The sequence below is a fragment of the Sebastes umbrosus genome, chromosome 5 (genome assembly GCF_015220745.1).
Source record: "Sebastes umbrosus isolate fSebUmb1 chromosome 5, fSebUmb1.pri, whole genome shotgun sequence".
Taxonomy (NCBI): domain Eukaryota; kingdom Metazoa; phylum Chordata; class Actinopteri; order Perciformes; family Sebastidae; genus Sebastes; species Sebastes umbrosus.
In genome coordinates, this window is record NC_051273.1 from 38,056,981 (window position 1) to 38,076,505 (window position 19,525).

Sequence of the window (19,525 nt, forward strand, 5' to 3'; positions counted from 1 at the left end):
AAGCTAACAGTTAAACAGTTAAAGCCAACATTCCTCAGCTAACTGTCACTGTTGAATAGAAATCCGGATTTTATGATCTGTACATTTGTTTTGTTTAACTTTGTCCTTAACAACATAGCAGTGGCTGACCGTTCATTTTCCTGACTGATTGACCTTAACGTTCACTGGAAACCATAACTAAAATGTAATGTACATTATTACATGTGTTCCCGACTGATGCAGATGTATTCCGCCATAAAGGAACAGTGTGTAGGATCTGGCGGTATCTAGCGGTGAGGTTGCAGATTACAACTCCTCCCCTGTGCCAAGCGTGTAGGATTGCTATGGTGGCCGACGTGATAACTTGAATGGCCCTCTCTTGAGTCAGTTGTTGAAAGAGTAGAGTGCTTAGAGTGTGTGTGTGTGTGTGTGTGTGTGTGTGTGTGTGTGTGTGTGTGTGTGTGTGTGTGTGTGTGTATACGTGGGAAGTGAGTGATGAAGCAAGAGAGAGAGAGAGCGGCAGTGACGGAAGCGAGTAACGTTATCGACTCTGGCCCAAGCAGGTAAAGTTAACAGTTTGGTTTGTCCGTTCTTGGCAACTGTAGAAACATGGTGGTGCAACATGGTGGACTCCGTGAAGAGGACCCGCTCCCTATGTAGATATGAAGGGCTCATTCTAAGCTAATGAAAACATGATTCCTGTTCAGGTGATTATACTCTAAAGAAAACAAACTTATTAATATGATATTCCATTCCTGTTAAAAGATCCCCCTAATTGTTACACACTGGTCCTTGAAGAGAAGCTTAAATCAAAGTGTCTCAGTGTTGTGACCGCCGAAACACGTAAAGGACATTCCTGTCGTTATAGCAGGACAACAACATATGTATACATGGAAACAGTAAAAGGATCTCCCTAAAAACAAGGGCACAAAAGGCCATAGTGTAAACAGTGCCAAGCCTCCAAATGGCCACAAGTGACAAATAGACCAGGCGACACAATGAATGAGTTTGTACCAAAAGATTGTTTCATCAAAACAAACTGAATAAGATCCTCTGACAGTATTATACACTTAAAATAGAGTTCTAACTATAGAGAGCTGAAGTGAAACCGAGGTGTTTCAGAAATTAGAAACCCTCATTCAAAATCACATTGACATTTATAATAATGCAAATTATAAAAAGTCCACGTTGGAACATAACCTTGCTCAACAGTATGTTGTGCAGCTCACTCAAGGATGGTACGTAAAAAAAACATTCTATTAAAAGAATAGTTCACTCCAAAACAATCTAAATTGTATATAGTACTCACCTCCCAAGGTTATCGAATGGTGTTAAGGAGAGCGGTGCGCCCAGTGCTGTCAGTGTGCTGACTTGACTATGACTTGCCCCAAACTGCATGTGATTATCATAAAGTGGGCATGTCCGTAAAGGGGAGACTCGTGGGTACCCATAGAACCCATTTTTATTCACGCTCTTGAGGTTAGAGGTCGAGGGTACCCTTTGAAAATGGCCATGACGGCTTTTCTTGCTAAAATTTAGCATACGTTTGGAGCATTATTAGCCTCCTTTGTGACCGGCTAGTATGACATGCTTGGTATCAATGGATTCCTAAGGTTTTCTAGTTTTATATAGGGATTCTAATTTTGAAAAAAAAATGTAACCGATAACCGACCCTCGTTCACCAGTTATTAACTGTTAAAGCTGAAGTAGGTGAGATTGGAGCAAATATGATTAAAAAAAGTTATTTTTATAAAACGGTCACTATATGGTGACAGTAGTACATGAAACAGGTAACCTGAAAAAAATCATGTGTCCTCCGGTGCTTCTAACGGCATCTGCAGGATTTCACAGACAGGAGGAAAACAAGCAGTAAGAGCTGACCTGAGATCCGCTGTGCAACTGCTGTCTACGAGAGCCGGCTGTCAATCACTCGCGAACTCCAAACGGTCAAACTAGGCAGCGCTGATCAAATATGAATCAATATTCTGTTAGGTTAATGATTATTTCTCTCAACAGATGTTTTCAGAATCATCTTGTAGTGCACGGTTTAGCTGTAAAATTAGAAAGTTTGTGACGCCGCTGCCACTGTGAAATCCGATGAAGGAACGCCAACTTCCGGTCACATGACCGGAGCACAGCCAATAGGAACGCTCTCTCAATGAAATGACCTGTGATTGGTAAAAGTCTCCCGTAACAAGCTAGATGTTCTAAAGCCCGAAAACAGAGCCATGAGGAGGAGCAGAAGTCTAGTTTTCTCTCAGAACACTTGAATTACAATATGCTGAAAGGTTATTATGGAATTTTTGCCCAATGATGCCAAACATATACTGACTACTGCCACTTTAACTGACAAGATTAGTGCCTGCATGCAGCGGTGCGCCAGCTGCAGTGTTGTCTGCTGAGTCCCCAGTTCACCCGTCCGGGAGCGTCGTGCTACGTTAGCAGCTCTAGCTGATAGCTGTGGCTTCATGCTCAGCGCGGCGTAACTTTAGCGAGTGTCCAACAGACACTCGTGTGTGTGTGTGGCGGTGGTGAGTGTGGAGTTGGTGGCGTTATAGGTGTGAACGTAGGTGTAGCAGTGTGTGTACAGTTTATTTGTTGGTGACTACGTGCTATGAGGCTACATGGCTACAACTCCTCAGCTCCGCTCCACTCAAGCGAGCTTCTAGACGGGAGCCAACTTCCTGTATCATGAAACTCTGAACCAGACTCTCTTCAGATGGGCTGTTAAGGTGGACCAGCTTTTCTCCTTTTAGTGACAAGCCGCTCCTCTAAGTTTTGCTCAGCTTTTTAATTACTTATTAATATTTCTTTTAACCGTTTAACCAATAGCGTTAATCGGTTAAAGTTCTTAACGTCGGTTAACGGTTAAATGGTTAATTATTAACATCCCTAGTTTCATATGATGCCAATAGCTTCACTCTACCTTTAAAACTGACCTGCTAAACCTAAAAATTGCAAGTTCCATGAATGTGTTAAAGAAAGTAGTGGCGTTAAAACGAATTGGCGCGTTAACTTTGACAGCCCTCGTTAAAACCTCCGAAAAACTTTGAAAATGCTGAAAATTCTTGTGCAGCATTATCCATCTTGTTTTCTATCCATATGCTTATAGAAATCCAAACACAACACTTTCACTAAACTATTGCTAAACAAAGCATTTCCCGCGCACGCAACGATATGCTTTCATTTTTCGGGCATTCCGTTCTCCTTAACACCATTAGATAGAAAACTTTTTTCTGGGACCATAGAGAGCCTAGGGAAGTGAGTACTATATACAATTTATAGCGCTTTTGGGTGAACTATTCCTTTAAAGTCATTTATTGAATCTGTTTTTAATGGCTTTTAACAAACACCATTTCCCACAAGCCTAACGTCACCAGCCCGAGGGGAGAGGCCTTTATGCTAAGCTAAGCTAATTTGCTGCTGGCCATAGCTTCATATTTAACCAAAAGGTATGAGATTGGTATCAATCTTTTCATCTAACTCTCGACAATAAATCAAGTGTATTTCCCAAAATGCCAAACTATCCCTTTAATTTGAATTATTGACCTTATGTTTTGGATATATAGTGCCAGGTATTGTTAGCCAACTAAAACATTGTCACATGTACAAAATAACACTGAACAGCCTTTGATCCATTTACTTTATTCCCACCAGGGTGTTTGTTTTTGTCCTTGGTGATGGAATGAAACGGACTTCTCATTACTTTTATCTTACATTTGAACCCAATTTGGCACATCATTAAACCTGATATGAAATATGTACATTCAATGTTTATCTATGTATGTATGAATGCACTTCTGAGCCCCTCATATGAAGATACACAGAGTTGAGGTCTAAGAGATGATGAGTGCTCCTGAAGGCATGAATAGAAATGGGGAGGCCATCCCTTGAGATGCCTTCAGAGTTGGAGCCTCATAAGGGGAGCAGAGGAAAGGTCACTAACCCTATCATACTCTCAGGGAGCAGAGACACCACCAGGGTGGTCTGTAGTCTGCATTCTCTGCGACCGTTCAGCAGACGCCATTATCAGTGGGAGACTTGGGAGCGAGCAGTGAGGGCCTATCATTCTGCCATGTTGTGACAGCGAGTGCCATCCGCAATGCTCTGCCTGTTGAGAGATGGGAGTGTCACGGCTTGGCTTGACTGGCACAGTGTGAAGTGAGGCCTCCTTAGGGCACTCATGTGGAAGGATCCATCTCAGCAGCATTCCAAGCACTTGGCTTCAGCTTAACTGTCAGCAGACTTCAATAATGCCCATTAGTTTTGTATGGACATGACAACTTATTACACGGACATCAAGCCATTTGACATCGAGTAAAAGCACAAACGGACCAATGTGTGCAATGCTGCAGCTTGACTATTGACATTGAATTTTTTGCTGTGTGAAAAGAAACTGAACCAAGGGGAACACACAACAAGTTTACCAACTCATACACTGATTCTAACATCAGCAAATGAACTATACTGTAGTTTTGAAAACACCCTTAGTTCCCGATTAAGTCTTTCGGTGCCAGAGTTACTGGAACTATTTGGTCAAAAAGGGCAAACTGACCCACAGTTATGAGACCTGCTGTGAGAGAACAGGACCCAACCCAACCCAATCATACCCAAGCCAAGTCCCAGGTCAGGTTTCAAACACTAAAAACTGAATGAAGACCTGTGGTCTCAATCGTTACATCACAATGTTGCAGTTATATGCCTCCACCAACCAATCAAATTGCAATTTTCATCAATGTCTTTCCAAAATATAACTTCATCATTTTATCCTGTTAGACAATTATGTGAAATTGTCATAATTAGCATATGAATTCTTGAGTTATCGCAAAAAACTTGTTTAGTGAAATCACAGTGACCTTGACCTTTGCCCAACAAAATTCAATCAGTTCATCCTTGAGTGCAAGTGGACGTTTGTGCTAAATTTGAAGAAATTCGCTCATGACGTTCCTGAGATATTGTGTTCACGAGAATGGGACAGAGGGACGGACGTGCAGACGTACGTACAGACCATAAACTGTATTTAAAAAGTGGACGTAGTCACAGTGAAACCATATATCTGTGAACTGCCGTTTTGAAGCCTTGAGTTCGGCATTTTGGTCGTTGCCATCTTGGTTTTTTGGAACCAGAAGTGACACGTTCGGATGGAGCTAAGTACAACTGAACGCTGAATAAGACATTTTAGGCAGACAAAATGTTACAATTAACTTTCATGAACCGAAAAAAACAACCGAAAGGGTTTAATTTGTAAGACCAAACTCCAAGACCAGACAACGCCGTGGTAGCGACCTGTCAATCACAAGGTAGCCCCGCCCTAAAGCATCCCCTGCTTTATGGTCTATCTGACTCTAAATGGGACCATCATTTAATAAATGAACATCATGCTGTAGTGAAGAAGACTTGAAACTAGTGATTGAGACCATAAACTCATGTTTATAATGTTAACTTAGGTAATAAATCAAGTGAGAAGTAGGCTCATTTTCTCACAGTCTTCTATACAATCAGACTTCTTTTTACAACCAGAGGCATCACACCGTGCTGGCTGTTAGAAAGAATGCAAGTTCTGCATTAGCTTCATTTTTCAGACCCAGAGGTTGCCCACTGGTATAGACATACGGGCGGACGGATGGACAACCGAAAACATAATGTCTCCGGTGCCACGACTGTCACAGGCGCAGAGGCATAACATCACATGTATAACTCCAGAGTTTAATAATGTACACATGAACTCTGAAGTCCATGTCACAGGGTCACAACCTCTATTCATACAGGCACCAAAGAGTTCAACAGCCTGGTTCATGTTATTTTTCTCGACAGCATTAACAAATGCACACTTTAGTCTCCAACACGGACACAAACAAAGGGACGGCTTCAGTGCACTTCAGTGACTGACTGTTAATTGAGGTGGAACCAAGACTGTAAGTGAGTCACACATCCTTGGTCCCAGAAGTTCAGCCTAGTGACAGTTGAGTAGCTCTCCCTCCTTAGTTAACCCCCCCCTAAAACACACAGACACGAACAGACACGCACGCACGCAAGCACCAACTCACGCACGCACACGCGCACGCACACGCACACGCACACGCACACACACCTCTTGATGCAGGGAAGTATTGGTGGTAAGTGTATGGAGCTGAGACTTTCAATATTTAATTTACAACGCTGCACATTATGGTTACGCAGCATGTGGATGAATCAGACAGGAAGAGCTTTTTAATTTCAACTTAGATCTTATCACAGCAGATTGAATCAGATCAGAATGAGGTTTTAATGGAGGTAGTGCATTAGAGTTTAATTGGGGACAAGAAATGTCACTGCAAATTGTTGCTTGGTTACTTCATGGGTTAGTGAATAACTAGCTAAGAGCATCAGCACTTGTGAAAAACTAGGGCTGGCAATCGATTAAAATATTTAATAGCGATTAATCACAATTGTCCATAGTTAATTGTGATGAATCGGAAATGAATCACACATTTTTAATTTGTTCAAAATGTACCTTAAAGGGAGATTTGTCAAGTATTTAACACTCTTATCAACATGGGAGTGGGAAAATATGCTGCTTTATGCAAATATATGTATATATTTATTATTGTAAATCAATTAAAGACACAAAACAATGACAGATATTGTCCAGAAACCCTCACAGGTACTGCATTTAGCATAAAACAATATGCTCAAATCATAACATGGCAAACTGCAGCCCAATAGGCAACAACAGCTGTCAGTGTGTCAGTGTGCTGACTTGACTATGACTTGCACCAAACGCCACGTGATTCACACTCTTGAGGTCAGAGGTCAAGGGACCCCTTTGAAAATGGCCATGCCAGTTTTTCCTTGCGAATGTTTGGAGCGTTATTTAACTTCCTTCACTACAAGCTAGTATGACATGGTTGGTGCCAATGGATTCTTTAGGTTTTCTTGTTTCATATGATACCAGTATCTTCACTTCAACCTTTAAAACTGAGCCTGTTACAACTTCCAAAAGCTCGGCGGCCCGTCAGATTTCTAAGAGGTTAATTAAAAATCGCAAGTTGGGTGATTGCATTAAATCAATTTGTGGCATTACAATGAATTTGCATTAACGCGTTAACTTTAACAGCCCTAGTGTATACTACTACAAATTCACTGCATGATAATAAAGCTTTAGTGACCATCATAATAAAATACAAAAAAAACAAACTAAGTAACAATGGAATAATGTCAATGTGACGTTTTCTGGTACTGTGTGATGCACGTACAACACCACACACATTGTACTATGTGTAAAAGGGGAAGACGATAACCTGTTGTGCCTGGAAGAGCTCTCATTGTTTGCTCTGTTGCTTGCATTCTTTCTGTGTTTTTCATGTGCATATTAGCAGGATATGATTGCTAATTTCCAGCCACCTGCTACAAGCAGTTTGCCAAACTTATCAATATCTGTCTATGAAGGAGGTGAATATAAATTTATACTGGACGAAACATGTCATTTTGGAAAATACAGTAAACAAATCAGATGTGAAAGAGCGTGTGTGGATTTAGATATTGTAACACATATTCATATTCTCTGGTCTAATTATATTTCCTCTATTATCATCCAGTGATAGACTCAAGTGGTGGACACACTGCCCGCATGAGGCTCGCGTGCCAGCAGCGTGGCGTGTTGTTTTTTATTTCGGCGTCCATGTTAACAGGTTAGAGTGGACACACTGCCCGCATGAGACGCGCGTCTATTTTATAGAATTGAAGGCTCGCCTATTTTACACGCGAGCCGCTCGCGTCTTGGCTGCGTGTCCCAGCAGCAACAGACAGTGAAGGTGATCTATTGACAGTATATGGACTTCATATCAGCTACATAATACAGTTTACATGTCTAGACATCTGTAGAATATGTCACAGACAGTGAAAGTGATCTATTGACTGTATATTAACTTCATACCAGCAAGACTTTACTACAGTTTCGAGGTTTATCTGTAGAATATGTTACGGAGATGAAAAAAAGTAAAGTTAAGTAAACTTATTTTTAAATCAACACTTCCTGCTTTCATTTCAAATAAAAGCCCTCAGGTGTTTTTTCTATAGACAGAATCCCTTCATTTGTTAACACAAGGCTTTTATTCTGAAATATGAGCAGTCAGTGCTGTGGAACACGCAGTCACTTTGAGAGCTCAAAGAATTGATCAAGTTTGGAGTTTAAATCAACACTTCCTGCTTTAATTTCGAAATAAAAGCCCTAAAGTGGGTTTTCTTTGCACAGAATTCCTTCATTTGTTAACACAAGGCTTTTATTCTGAAATATGTGCCGGACAGTGATGTGGAACAAGCAGTGACTTGGAAAGCATCATAAATGAATACAGTACGGAATTTTCATTGTGGATTATTACTATTATTTACTAATTACCACACGTTTCTGAACCTTTCTGTCTAAAATAAATATGAATTATATTTATCATGAAGTTAAATGGCCATTAAAAGGCAAACTCTATGCAGAAAGAAAGGGCTGACAGCAGCAGCAGAAACACAGCTGACAGGTAGCTGACACGCAGCCGACAGGCGTCTAGTGTGAACACCAGACTCCTGCATCGCGCAGCCACCACGCGACGCAGATGCCACGCGAGCCTCATGCGGGCAGTGTGCCCACGGCTTTAAACCTGCAGTAGGCACAATGTTTTGGCATCATTGGGCAAAAATTCCATTATAACCTTTCAGCATATTGTAATTCAAGTGTTCTGAGTGAAAACTAGACTTCTGCTCCTCCTCATGGCTCTGTTTTCAGACTTTAGAACATCTAGCCCGTGACGGGAGACTTTGACCAATCACAGGTCATTTCAGAGAGAGAGAGCGTTCTTATCAAAAGGTCAAACTAGGCAGCGCTGATCAAATATGAATCAATATTCTGTTACTGTAATGTCTATTTCTCTCCTCAAATGTTTTCAGAATCATCTTGTAGTGTACTGTTTAGCTGTAAAATGAGAACGTTTGCTCTGGCTGGTGGGCGGTGCTTGGTATTTCCTCAACTGATCTCAACATGGCAGCTGGGTCACAAACTTTCTCATTTACAGCTAAACAGTACACATATTGACTCATATTTGACCGTAGTTTGACCATTTGATTGGAGGTTGTGAGTGATTGACGGCTGCTCAGAGACGGCAAGGCTCCAGCTCGGCACTGATTGGTTGTTTTCCTCCGGTCTGTGAAATCTCGCAGATGCCATTAGGAGCATCGGAGGACACGGGAGGACACGGGAGGACACCGGAGGACACCGAGGCACATGATTTTTTTCAGATTACCTGTTTCATGTACTACTGTCAGGATATAGTGACCGTTTTATAAAAATAACTTTTTTTTAAATCATATTTGCTGCAATTCTATCCACTGCTGCTTTAAGTTCTGATGGCCATCCTAATTCTTGTGTTGTTAGTAAGGACCTAAACGTACATATTGAATGTGTAAAAATCTTAATTGAGAATGTACAAAACACTGGATGTTGTAGAATCTCAGAAGGTGATGTGTTTGATTACTAGAAAGGCACCAGAGCTCGGTGTGAACTAGAGGTCACAGCAGTCACAGCTTCTGGAGCCTCCACCAAAGCATTGCACTGCTGCTCCGGTGCTTGATGAGGGCACTATTTTGACATTCATATGGGACTCCTTTTTAACTCGCCCACAACAGATCTGATGGGCTTAGACAGGCCTATGCTGCATATTGGGGGGGCTGGTTGGGCGCAGATCGCACTGCAGCACACTTGAAGGATTTAGCATGAACACGCTCTCTCGTGTTTCCTCCAATCACCGTGCCAGATATTGATTTAAGGACAGAAAGCTTTATTAAAATCTTAGAACTTGATCTTAAACAATATGTGATGTTGGGCTGAAATATATGTAGGGATCTACGCCAACCAGACAGTTCACATGTAGTTTTTGAATGCAGTATAAATGTGTTATTTTTTGCCTACTCTAAAATTATGTATTTGAATATTTCTGCATACTGGGGTCCCTAAACAGTCTTGGAATTTCATTAATTGGGTATCACTGTAAAGCTGAGACTCTTGTGGATCCAATGAGCCCAACTGTATTCATGTGGATGGATCAAACTAGAGACCTAGAGCATTCAGAAGATGGATGGATCAAACTAGAGACCTAGAGCATTCAGAAGATGGATGGATAAAACTAGAGACCTAGAGCATTCAGAGGATGGATGGATCAAACTAGAGACCTAGAGCATTCAGAGGATGGATGGATCAGACTAGAGACTTAGAGCATTCAGAAGATGGATGGATCAGACTAGAGACCTAGAGCATTCAGAGGATGGATGGATCAAACTAGAGACCTAGAGCTTTCAGCGGATGGATGGATCAAACTAGAGACCTAGAGCATTCAGAGGATGGATGGATCAAACTAGAGACCTAGAGCATTCAGAGGATGGATGGATTAAACTAGAGACCTAGAGCATTCAGAGGATGGATGGATCAAACTAGAGACCTAGAGCATTCAGAGGATGGATGGATCAAACTAGAGACTTAGAGCATTCAGAGGACGAATGGATCAGACTAGAGACTTAGAGCATTCAGAGGATGGATGGCTTTCCTAGCTAGATTGACAATAACCAAAAAACAATAAATGCAATTCTTGCAGAAATAACAAAATGTCAAAAGTTTTTGATCCCAAATCACAGCATGTCATTTTCTATGGTGTTACTCAAGGTCTTGGTGTCTTAATGTGGTATTTTGGGGGGATAATTGATCATTTTGATCAATTCTCGAATGGTAATGGTTAAATTTAGCACAAAATCTGTAACAAATGGTATCAACCCAAAAATTGCTGCAACAACTTATGAGACATAACAAAGCATGGTCTAAACCCTTATACACATTTACAATTTGTTTTAATTTCATTAATTCAGGTTTATTTCTGATTTATGACTACACACACACAGTGCTGAGCTTCATCTCAAACTAATCTTCAGGTTCCAGCTTTCAGATGATGTACACCACTTCTATGTGACATCTACTGTTGACCAAAAACGTGTCTATTGTGGGTCTCAGAGGGTTAGGCAACAGAAGTACAGACCTATGTGATGCAAATGATGAGAATTGACAACTATTACAAATGTGCAATAGCACTCATGACATTTTGTGCAATTATATAAAAACATTTTGAATTTAAATCTGGTCTGACAAGACATAACAGAAACCTCTCACAGAATAAAGAGCATTATCATTATAATCAGTGCCTGGCTTAATTTGTGCTGTCGCAGGATAAAGCAAACAAACTGTAACACGACTTGGTTAACTGTGTCAAATAACAAATGGCGTCTACGGTGGAAGGGAAAGAGAACAAATGGGAATTATATAATGATCACATTTCATTACCCACTGTTATGCCACAGAGAATACCAACTAAAGCAAACAAAATTGTTTTGATGTCTGTGAAGCATCAGTGCCGGCTGAATGTTTGCAGGAATGCTACTTAGATTTTTTATGAATGAGCAGCGACGTCCATTGCAATTTCATCCGGAGGCGAGCACACATAAGGTCCCCTTGCCGATTCCAAATTTAGCGTCGGGGGGGGTTGGGGGGGGGGATTCCTCTCCCAGACGCTCAGAAGGTGGCCTATTGATTTTGGAGAGCTGGCTCTGTAATTGCTTGCGCCCAGAAAGCTGTAAATCAAGAATGCTCGTTACTCTTTGCTTATGCAAGCGGAAGATTGCTGTGCAGCAGTTGTGCCAGTGCTGGAGTACGAAACCTGGCCCATGACACAGACCAGTGTTGTGTTGTAGAAGAATGCATTGAAAGAGCCCGAGCATGGACTGACAGGAGCAGCTGGGTAGGGGAAAAGGTCAACCTGAGTTAATCAGCTAGAATCAGCATCAGCTGAGGAGAGAGTAACAGTGTGTGTGTGCATATGCACGTACTGAAAAATAAACTATTAAATGGAACTATTTTCCGTGTGCAAAAAGCTCTCAGAGAGAAGACACAGTGAGAGTGAAAGGGCATCATGACGGCACAGAGATGCTGCCTTAGACTGCAAAAACAGGGTTAAGTCAACAAAATGTCTGATACATAACATTTCATGATTAATACATGTCATAGCATGTATGTGTACTCTGCTGAGACACAGGTGGTGTGGCTTCTCACCCGTTAGTCGAAAAGATTGCAGCAGGTTGTGATAAAAATAAACGTGCAGCGACTTTGACCCTGACAGGTAAAAGCACCACGACGGCCATACATTAGTTAGTATGACCGTTCGCCCGCTCGTTTGCAAGCTGGGCTCTCACAGAACTGTACAGGTGCACATCAATTTTTCAAGTCATGTTGACAAAAGCTTTCAGACTCTCTGCTCTGATATATACTGCACGTTTTTTACCCGACAAAGGTGTGCACTTATACTATATTTTATTTAGGAAAAAATGCCATGTGTTTCAGTAGCTGGTAGCTCCAGGCCCTAAAAAGTGTAACCACTTCTATGCCATGTGTATACGTTGACGTTTGTGCATTTTCAGTATGTATACTGTGTGTGTGTGTGTGTGTGTGTGTGTGTGTGTGTTTGCATGAAACAGAGAGTAAAAGAAAGGAAAACCGATGCTGTAGATTGTGCTGCAGATTCTTTTTGTTCTGAATGCGAACAGTTCTCCATACTGTGTAAATTCATGACCTTGTAACACTGACAGCTAGCAGAATGTAGAGGATATATAACGTATACAGTACAGCTATACACAAGAAAAAAATTTGCATGTTTTTGTCTACTATTAAAAGAATAGTTCGACATTTTGGGAAATACACTTATTTGCTTTCATTCCACATATTAGACGAGAAGATTGATACCACTCATGTCTGTATCTAAAATGTATGAAGCTACAGCTAGCAGCCGTCGTGCATACCTTAGCATAAAACTTGTCATTTGTTTGTTCAATCTGTACAAAACCAAAGTGCAAAAAAACACAGTTTGTGGTTTTAGGGGGGTGTTATGTGCTAGACTATTTCTTGGCTGGCCCAAACAAAGTTTGTCATATAAGCCCCCATAAAACATAAAACAGTGCATTGCTGTTATAAAATATTGTTCTAAGGATTAAACAAACAAGATTGAACAAGTTAATTAGTGAGCTTTATGCCGAGACTGCATGTTGGCCACCGACCAATCAAAGTTCGCCTTCTTTCGTGACGCTTGTGATGTCATCGGGAATGAGGTGCTAGGAAACGTCTCTATCTTTCAAACTCTACACACCCTGGTTGTAACGCAGTTGTGAAGCGCTTTGAGTGGTCGGAAGACTAGAGGCATTATATAAATGCAGTCCATTTACAATTTACCATCTTCCCTTTCAAATAAAAAAGTCTCAAGCTGATGACATCACTATGACATGTTGTTCCTGAGCTGAACCGACAACCTACATCTGCTGGGTCACGCTTAAATCTGGCTGATATTGTGAAGAATGAACCTGGCATTAGAGGTGAGGGTGGGCGGATTTTGATACAGAGACAGACTAGCTGTTCCCAGTCTTTATGCTAAGCTAAGCAGCCGCTGGCTGTAGCTACATATTTACCACACTGACGTGAAAGCGGTATCAATCTTCTCGTCTAAAAGCCTTTGCATACCAAGTCTGTATTTTTCGCCCGAAATTGTAAACATTTAAAAATAAATAGGACCTCACGCTGTGTCAATCACGTTTACACACCGACTCTGAACCTTTCGGCCGTCATAAAAGCTTTCGGAACAGGTTTGATTTTCTGCGTTTTTTCACATCCGTCAGAAGGCAAAAGAAGCTTGTTTGACCACTCAGAGCCACCGTCAGTGCAAAATTCATCATCCAAAATGGCATCTGATAAGCACTCACTTTGTCTCCCAGCAAAAAGCTCTTTAAGAGAAAGAAAGAAATCAACACAGAGATGCAGAATTTAAAGATGGATTGTGGCAGGTGATTGCAGCTTAGAATCGGGGATCGTCGCATATCAAAGGATGTGCTAAAGATTAGACAGTAGTGATTGTGACCCCTTGTTAATGTCATTTATTCAGTAGCCCCGTTTTAGACTAGCGCTATCCACTGTACAGCTCCAGCTCCATTAATTCAGTTTTGTCTTGTATTGCACATTTTCTAAACGAAGAGATTAATAAATGCATCTGACTCGGTGTGCAAAGTTTCTGTGAGTAACAATTTTTATCGGATGACGGATAAAAAAACGAAAAATACAGACTCGGTGTGCAGAATACTTAACTCTCGAAAAAAAAGCAAATCGGCACATTTCTCAATTTGTCAAACTATTCTTTTAAAAAAAAAACTAGAGGTGTCAAAGTTTCAAATTCATTTTAACAGCACTAATTTATTTAACGCGTTAAAGCAATCAAACTTTCAGAGGTTGTGGCAGGCTACAGTGAAGATACTGCTATCATCTGAAACTAGAAAACCTAAGGAATCCATTAGTACCAACCAGGTCATTCTAGCCTGTCACGAATAACGCTCCAAAATTACACAACATTTTTGACGAGGAAAAACTAGCATAGCCATTTTCAAAAGGAGTTCCTTGACCTCTGACCTCCAGATCAGTGAATGTAAATGGGTTCTATGGGTACCCACGAGTCTCCCCTTTACAGACATGCCTACTTTATGATAATCACATGCAGTTTGGGGCAAGTCATAGTCAAGTCAGCACACTGACACACTGACAGCTGTTGTTGCCTGTTGGGCTGCAGTTTGACATGTTATGATTTGGGAATATTGTTTATAGAATAGAATGCCTTTATTGTAATTGTATCGTTAAAAACCATACAACGAAAACGAAAATGCAGTACCTGTGAGGGTTTCTGGACAATATTTGTCATTGTTTTTGTTTTGTTAATTGATTTACAATAATAAATATAAAAATACATTTGCATAAAGCAGCATATATGTCCACTCCCATGCTGATAAAAGTACTAAATACTTGACAAATCTGCCTTTAAGGTACATTTTGAACAGATAAAAAATGTTCAATTCATTTGCAATTAAATATTATATATATATATATATATATATATATATATATCGATTGACCGCCCTAAAAAAAATCTACATGACAAAGCCAATGAGTCAAAACATTTCAGACAAATTAGTAAGTGCATTGAACTGTGAGTCAAAACAGAGCAGCAGAAGCAAAAACCAAGAATGGTTTTCACTCTAATGAATCCTGAAGGATCACAGCAACGAGGCCCTGAACATGATCAAGTTCTCTATCAATAGGAAGCCCGCATAGACACCTGTGTGAAGACTGCCAACCCTATAATACAACGTCTGCATTCTACTGCAAACTGTTGAATGTCAAAAGGGCATTTCACCATATTTTATGAGCACATAATGTTACGTTATTACAGTATCATATTTAACACCGGCACCCATGATCACACTGACTCACCACAACACTACGCATACTAGAAATCACAAAGTCATATTTTACTTACTTGCCTTCAATGTGGATCATCTCAGAACCACACGGTTTGTTTCTTTTCACTCTGTATCCGCTATGTTTCCCCTGTGTGGTGCAATAATTTTCACTTTGTGTGTGGTACACCCATTTAACTGCCTCTAACCAGGGAGCCTATAGTCACTAAACCAGAGGACAAAGGCACTTGCAACGAACAGTCTTTGGTCTGTCTTTGTCACGCTGCTCTCTACCCCCAAAATACCACATTTCAAGTGTCATTCTCCACAAACGTAGCATCTTAAATGTGCATTCAAAAAGAATATATTCATAAATGTGCTATAAAAGTGCTATGAAATTAGTTAAAACATTTTTATTATGATTTTTTATGATTTTTTCTCCACATTAAGGTCATTATCTGACATGCAGTGGCATAATAGGTCAGTGGATGTAAATATGTACATTTTGTATGAGGACGCAGACTCACATCTGTAGCTAAATGAATAGCTCTGTCAATAATTTATCATCTTAACCCCATCTTCACTCTTACATATGCATCCTTTAATAAATAAATAAAACAGACTACATGTTGACATGGTAACTATATAGCAAATAACCCACAGAACTAAAGAAAACTAGAATATATTGACTTAAATATAGTACACTGGTGGTGATTGCCACATCTGTACCCCTCACAGAGAGCAACCTTTCAGGTATGACATTATTGCTTGAATATCTCACTAGAGATGTGAACTGCATGGTGTTCAAAGCCCCTCTGAGCCTTCCTGCTCCAAACACGATTGGTTTGGTTTTTTTATCCGTCTGTCCTACATTTATTGTGTGTCAAACAATTTAGTGAACTGCCCAAGGCTTTGACTTTTTGAAGTTGCTCTTAATATCGTTTAATATCAACTAATGATTTAGGTCGAGACTCATTTTGTCATTAGTGCAAAACATTTTTAAAAGATGCAACATATGGGTCTGCTTCCTGCAGAAGCCTAATTTGCTACAGTATATCATTTGGTTTTACTCTTCTAAAATAATTCAACCACTCTGTACTTTTGTTGGTGTTTTTACCTGATAGCATCCTTCATGCAGCAGCTTTAAAGGTCCCATATCATGCTCATTTTCAGGATCATACTTGTATTTTGTATTTCTACTAGTACATGTTTACATGCTGTAATGTTAAAAAAAAACTTTATTTTCCTCGTACTGTCTGCCTGAATATGCCTGTATTTACCCTCTGTCTGAAACGCTCCTTTTTAGCGCATTTCAATGGAATTGCATTGCTAGGCAACAGTTTGGGTCCTTGTTTACTTCCTGTCAGCTGATGTCATTCACATCCACTGCAACAGGAAATAAACTGGGACACATTTAGATTGTTTACATTAAAAACCGTGTAATGGTCTAAATATTGTATATTTGTGACATCACAAATGGACAAAAATCCTAACGGCTTGTTTCAAATGAACAATTTCTGAATATGGGCTGTGTGTATTTCTCCGTATATTGTGCATTTTGATAGTTTAACAGTATTTATAAAGCACTTAAACCTGCTTTATAATATAAAAGACATGAAAATCTCACTTTTTACAATATGGGACCTTTAACCTCTTCCACTTCTTGAGGACGCCAGCACTCTCGGACGACTTTACTGTCTTTCAGAGAAAGTAGCAGGCGAAGATACTATTATCATATAAAACTAGAAAACCTAAGAAATCCATTGGAGTCCAAGTCCACGTCATGCTAGCATGCCGGGAAGGACACGAAATAATGCTAAATTTTACACTAAATTTTGGCGAGGAAAAACTGACATGGCCACTTGCCTTGACCTTTGACCTCCACTTGCCTTGACCTTTGACCTCAAGATATGTGAATGTAAATGGGTTCTATGGGTACCCACGAGTCTCCCCTTTACAGACATGCCCACTTTATGATAATCACATGAAGTTTGGAGCACGGAATAACAGCTAATGTTAGCATCAAATTTGGGGTCCGCTTAGTTTATGTATTATGTAGTTAAGGTTAGTCCCTTAGACGTTCTGAGTTTTTTTTTTGTGGAGTAGACACGGGCAGTATTTAGGAGGAAACTTCTTTGGCCTCACTGACGAAAATCAAACACGGTATCGCGGATAATTCGCAACGAAACCGGTGTGCATAGTTGTCATGCGGAAAATTCTCACGCGGACTTTCCATATTCTCACACTGCGTCTTCACATCTCAGTGGTGAGAAATAGCTTTTAATCTGAAAAGTAACCAGAAACTACAGCTGTCAGATGAATGTAGTGTGCTTAAAGGTACTGAAAACTATAAGTAAGTTAAAAGTATAGTTAAAATATGTAATCGCGATTAATCGCATGGCTGTCCATTGTTAATCGCGATTATTCGCAAACTAATCGCACATTTTTTATCTGTTCAAAATGTACCTTAAAGGGAGATTTGTCAACTATTTGACAAATCTCAAAGTGAGTGCTTATCAGATGCCATTTTGGATGATGAATTTTGCACTGACGGTGGCTCTGAGTGGTCAAACAAGCTTCTTTTGCCTTCTGACGGATGTGAAAAAACGCAGAAAATCAAACCTATTCCAAAAACTTTTATGACGGCCGAAAGGTTCAGAGTCGGTGTGTAAACGTGATTGACACAGCGTGAGGTCCTATTTATTTTCGAATGTTCGTTTTTTTTATCCGTCATCCGATAAAAATTGTTACTCACAGAAACCTTGTACACCGAGTCCGATGCGTTTTATTAATCTCTTCGTTTAGAAAATTTGCAATACAAGACAAAACTGAATTAATGGAGCTGGAGCTGTACAGTGGATAGCGCTAGTCTAAAACGGGGCTGAAAACGGCCATGGCAGTCTGTCCTCGCCAAGATTTTGCGATTTTTTTGCGTTATTTATCCTCCTTCACAACAAACTAGTATGACATGGTTGGTACAATGGATTCCTTAGGTTTTCTAGTTTCATATGATGCATTTCAGTATCTTCTCAAGTTGTGTTAATGCTTTAAAGAAATGAGTGGAGTTAACGTGTTATCGCATTAACTTTGACAGTCCTAGTAGAAAGTAGCAGGAAATGTAAATACTCAAGTAAAGTATAAGTGCCTCAAAATGATACTCCAATACAGTACTTGAGTAAATGTACGTATTTTCTGAGTGTCTGTGTATATATGTGTGTACAGGTGTAAAGTTGTGCTGGTCTTATACCTGAGTGATCCGTGGCTTGTAGGGCGAGCTGCTCTCCAGGTCTGCCAGAATGCTGGTGAGGGAGTCGATCTCAGCGTCCAGACTGGAGCGTCTCTCCTCCAGGGTCTTCTCTGGTCCTTTCATCTGGGAGTAAAATACAGGGAGCCAACTTACTAAAACAGCCTGTAATGGCACTTAGTTAAGTTACTTTGTTTAGTTGCACTCAAAAGTTTAGGACAGATAATCATCAATGACGAGTAATTTTTCTGACTCTGTGCCGCTCGGAGACATTCTCTCCTGCTTTATTTCACCCTTTTGGATTACACTTTCTGAGTTCATGCTTCACCTTGACCTAAGAAAATCCTTTTGAAAGCCACACATCAATAGCAGAGACTTCTCCCTGAGAGAAATGCGGTGAGAAATAAGAAGCAATGTATTGTCTGAAAGACAACTTTCATAAAGCAGTGCACTATTCACCTCCTGCTTTTCAGCACACTTGGATTTACAGTATTTCATTCTTCATGCATTATTCATCACAATCTCATCCAGCAGTATTTCAAACAAAAAGGTCATCTTTTTTAGAATTAAAGTCTGATTTTTTATTCCATATTTTAAACATTCGCCCTAAAAAAGGATGATAAGAATTGCTGTGATTTTTATATAAGTAGTTTATTATCAGAGGAGGCTTGAAAGTGTCAGTAACAGGATCGCTCCAGCTCGCTGATTTATTCATCTACATTTTTTTAAGTTTCACCTCAGAGAAAACACAAAGACACAGAATATAACAAAACTGTTGCACAAAAAATCTGGAAAGTAGCTAAAATGATTTGACCGTTAGTGACACTCGGGTTTCTACAAAAATTCCCGGGAATTTCTCCACGGAATGACAGATATATTTTTAGTCTTCTGAACTATGCTGCAACTGCAAGAAGACTTCTTGCAATTGCCTGCGGGGGCTTTTTGAGTTGGCTGGATCAGTGACTGCTTCTTATTCTA

At 40.2% G+C, this 19,525-nt stretch overlaps 1 protein-coding gene across 8 annotated transcripts in view; it reads right to left on the reverse strand.

Moving 5' to 3' along the window:
• The window catches only part of LOC119488874 (LIM domain containing preferred translocation partner in lipoma), a 234,748-nt gene that overhangs the window by 102,954 nt on the left and 112,269 nt on the right, over window positions 1–19,525 (reverse strand). For all 8 annotated transcript variants that reach the window (XM_037770845.1, XM_037770844.1, XM_037770850.1 and 5 more), the window contains one exon: window positions 18,551–18,673. In XM_037770845.1, coding sequence (XP_037626773.1) covers window positions 18,551–18,673 — 123 coding nt within the window. The remainder of the gene's footprint in view (window positions 1–18,550; window positions 18,674–19,525) is intronic.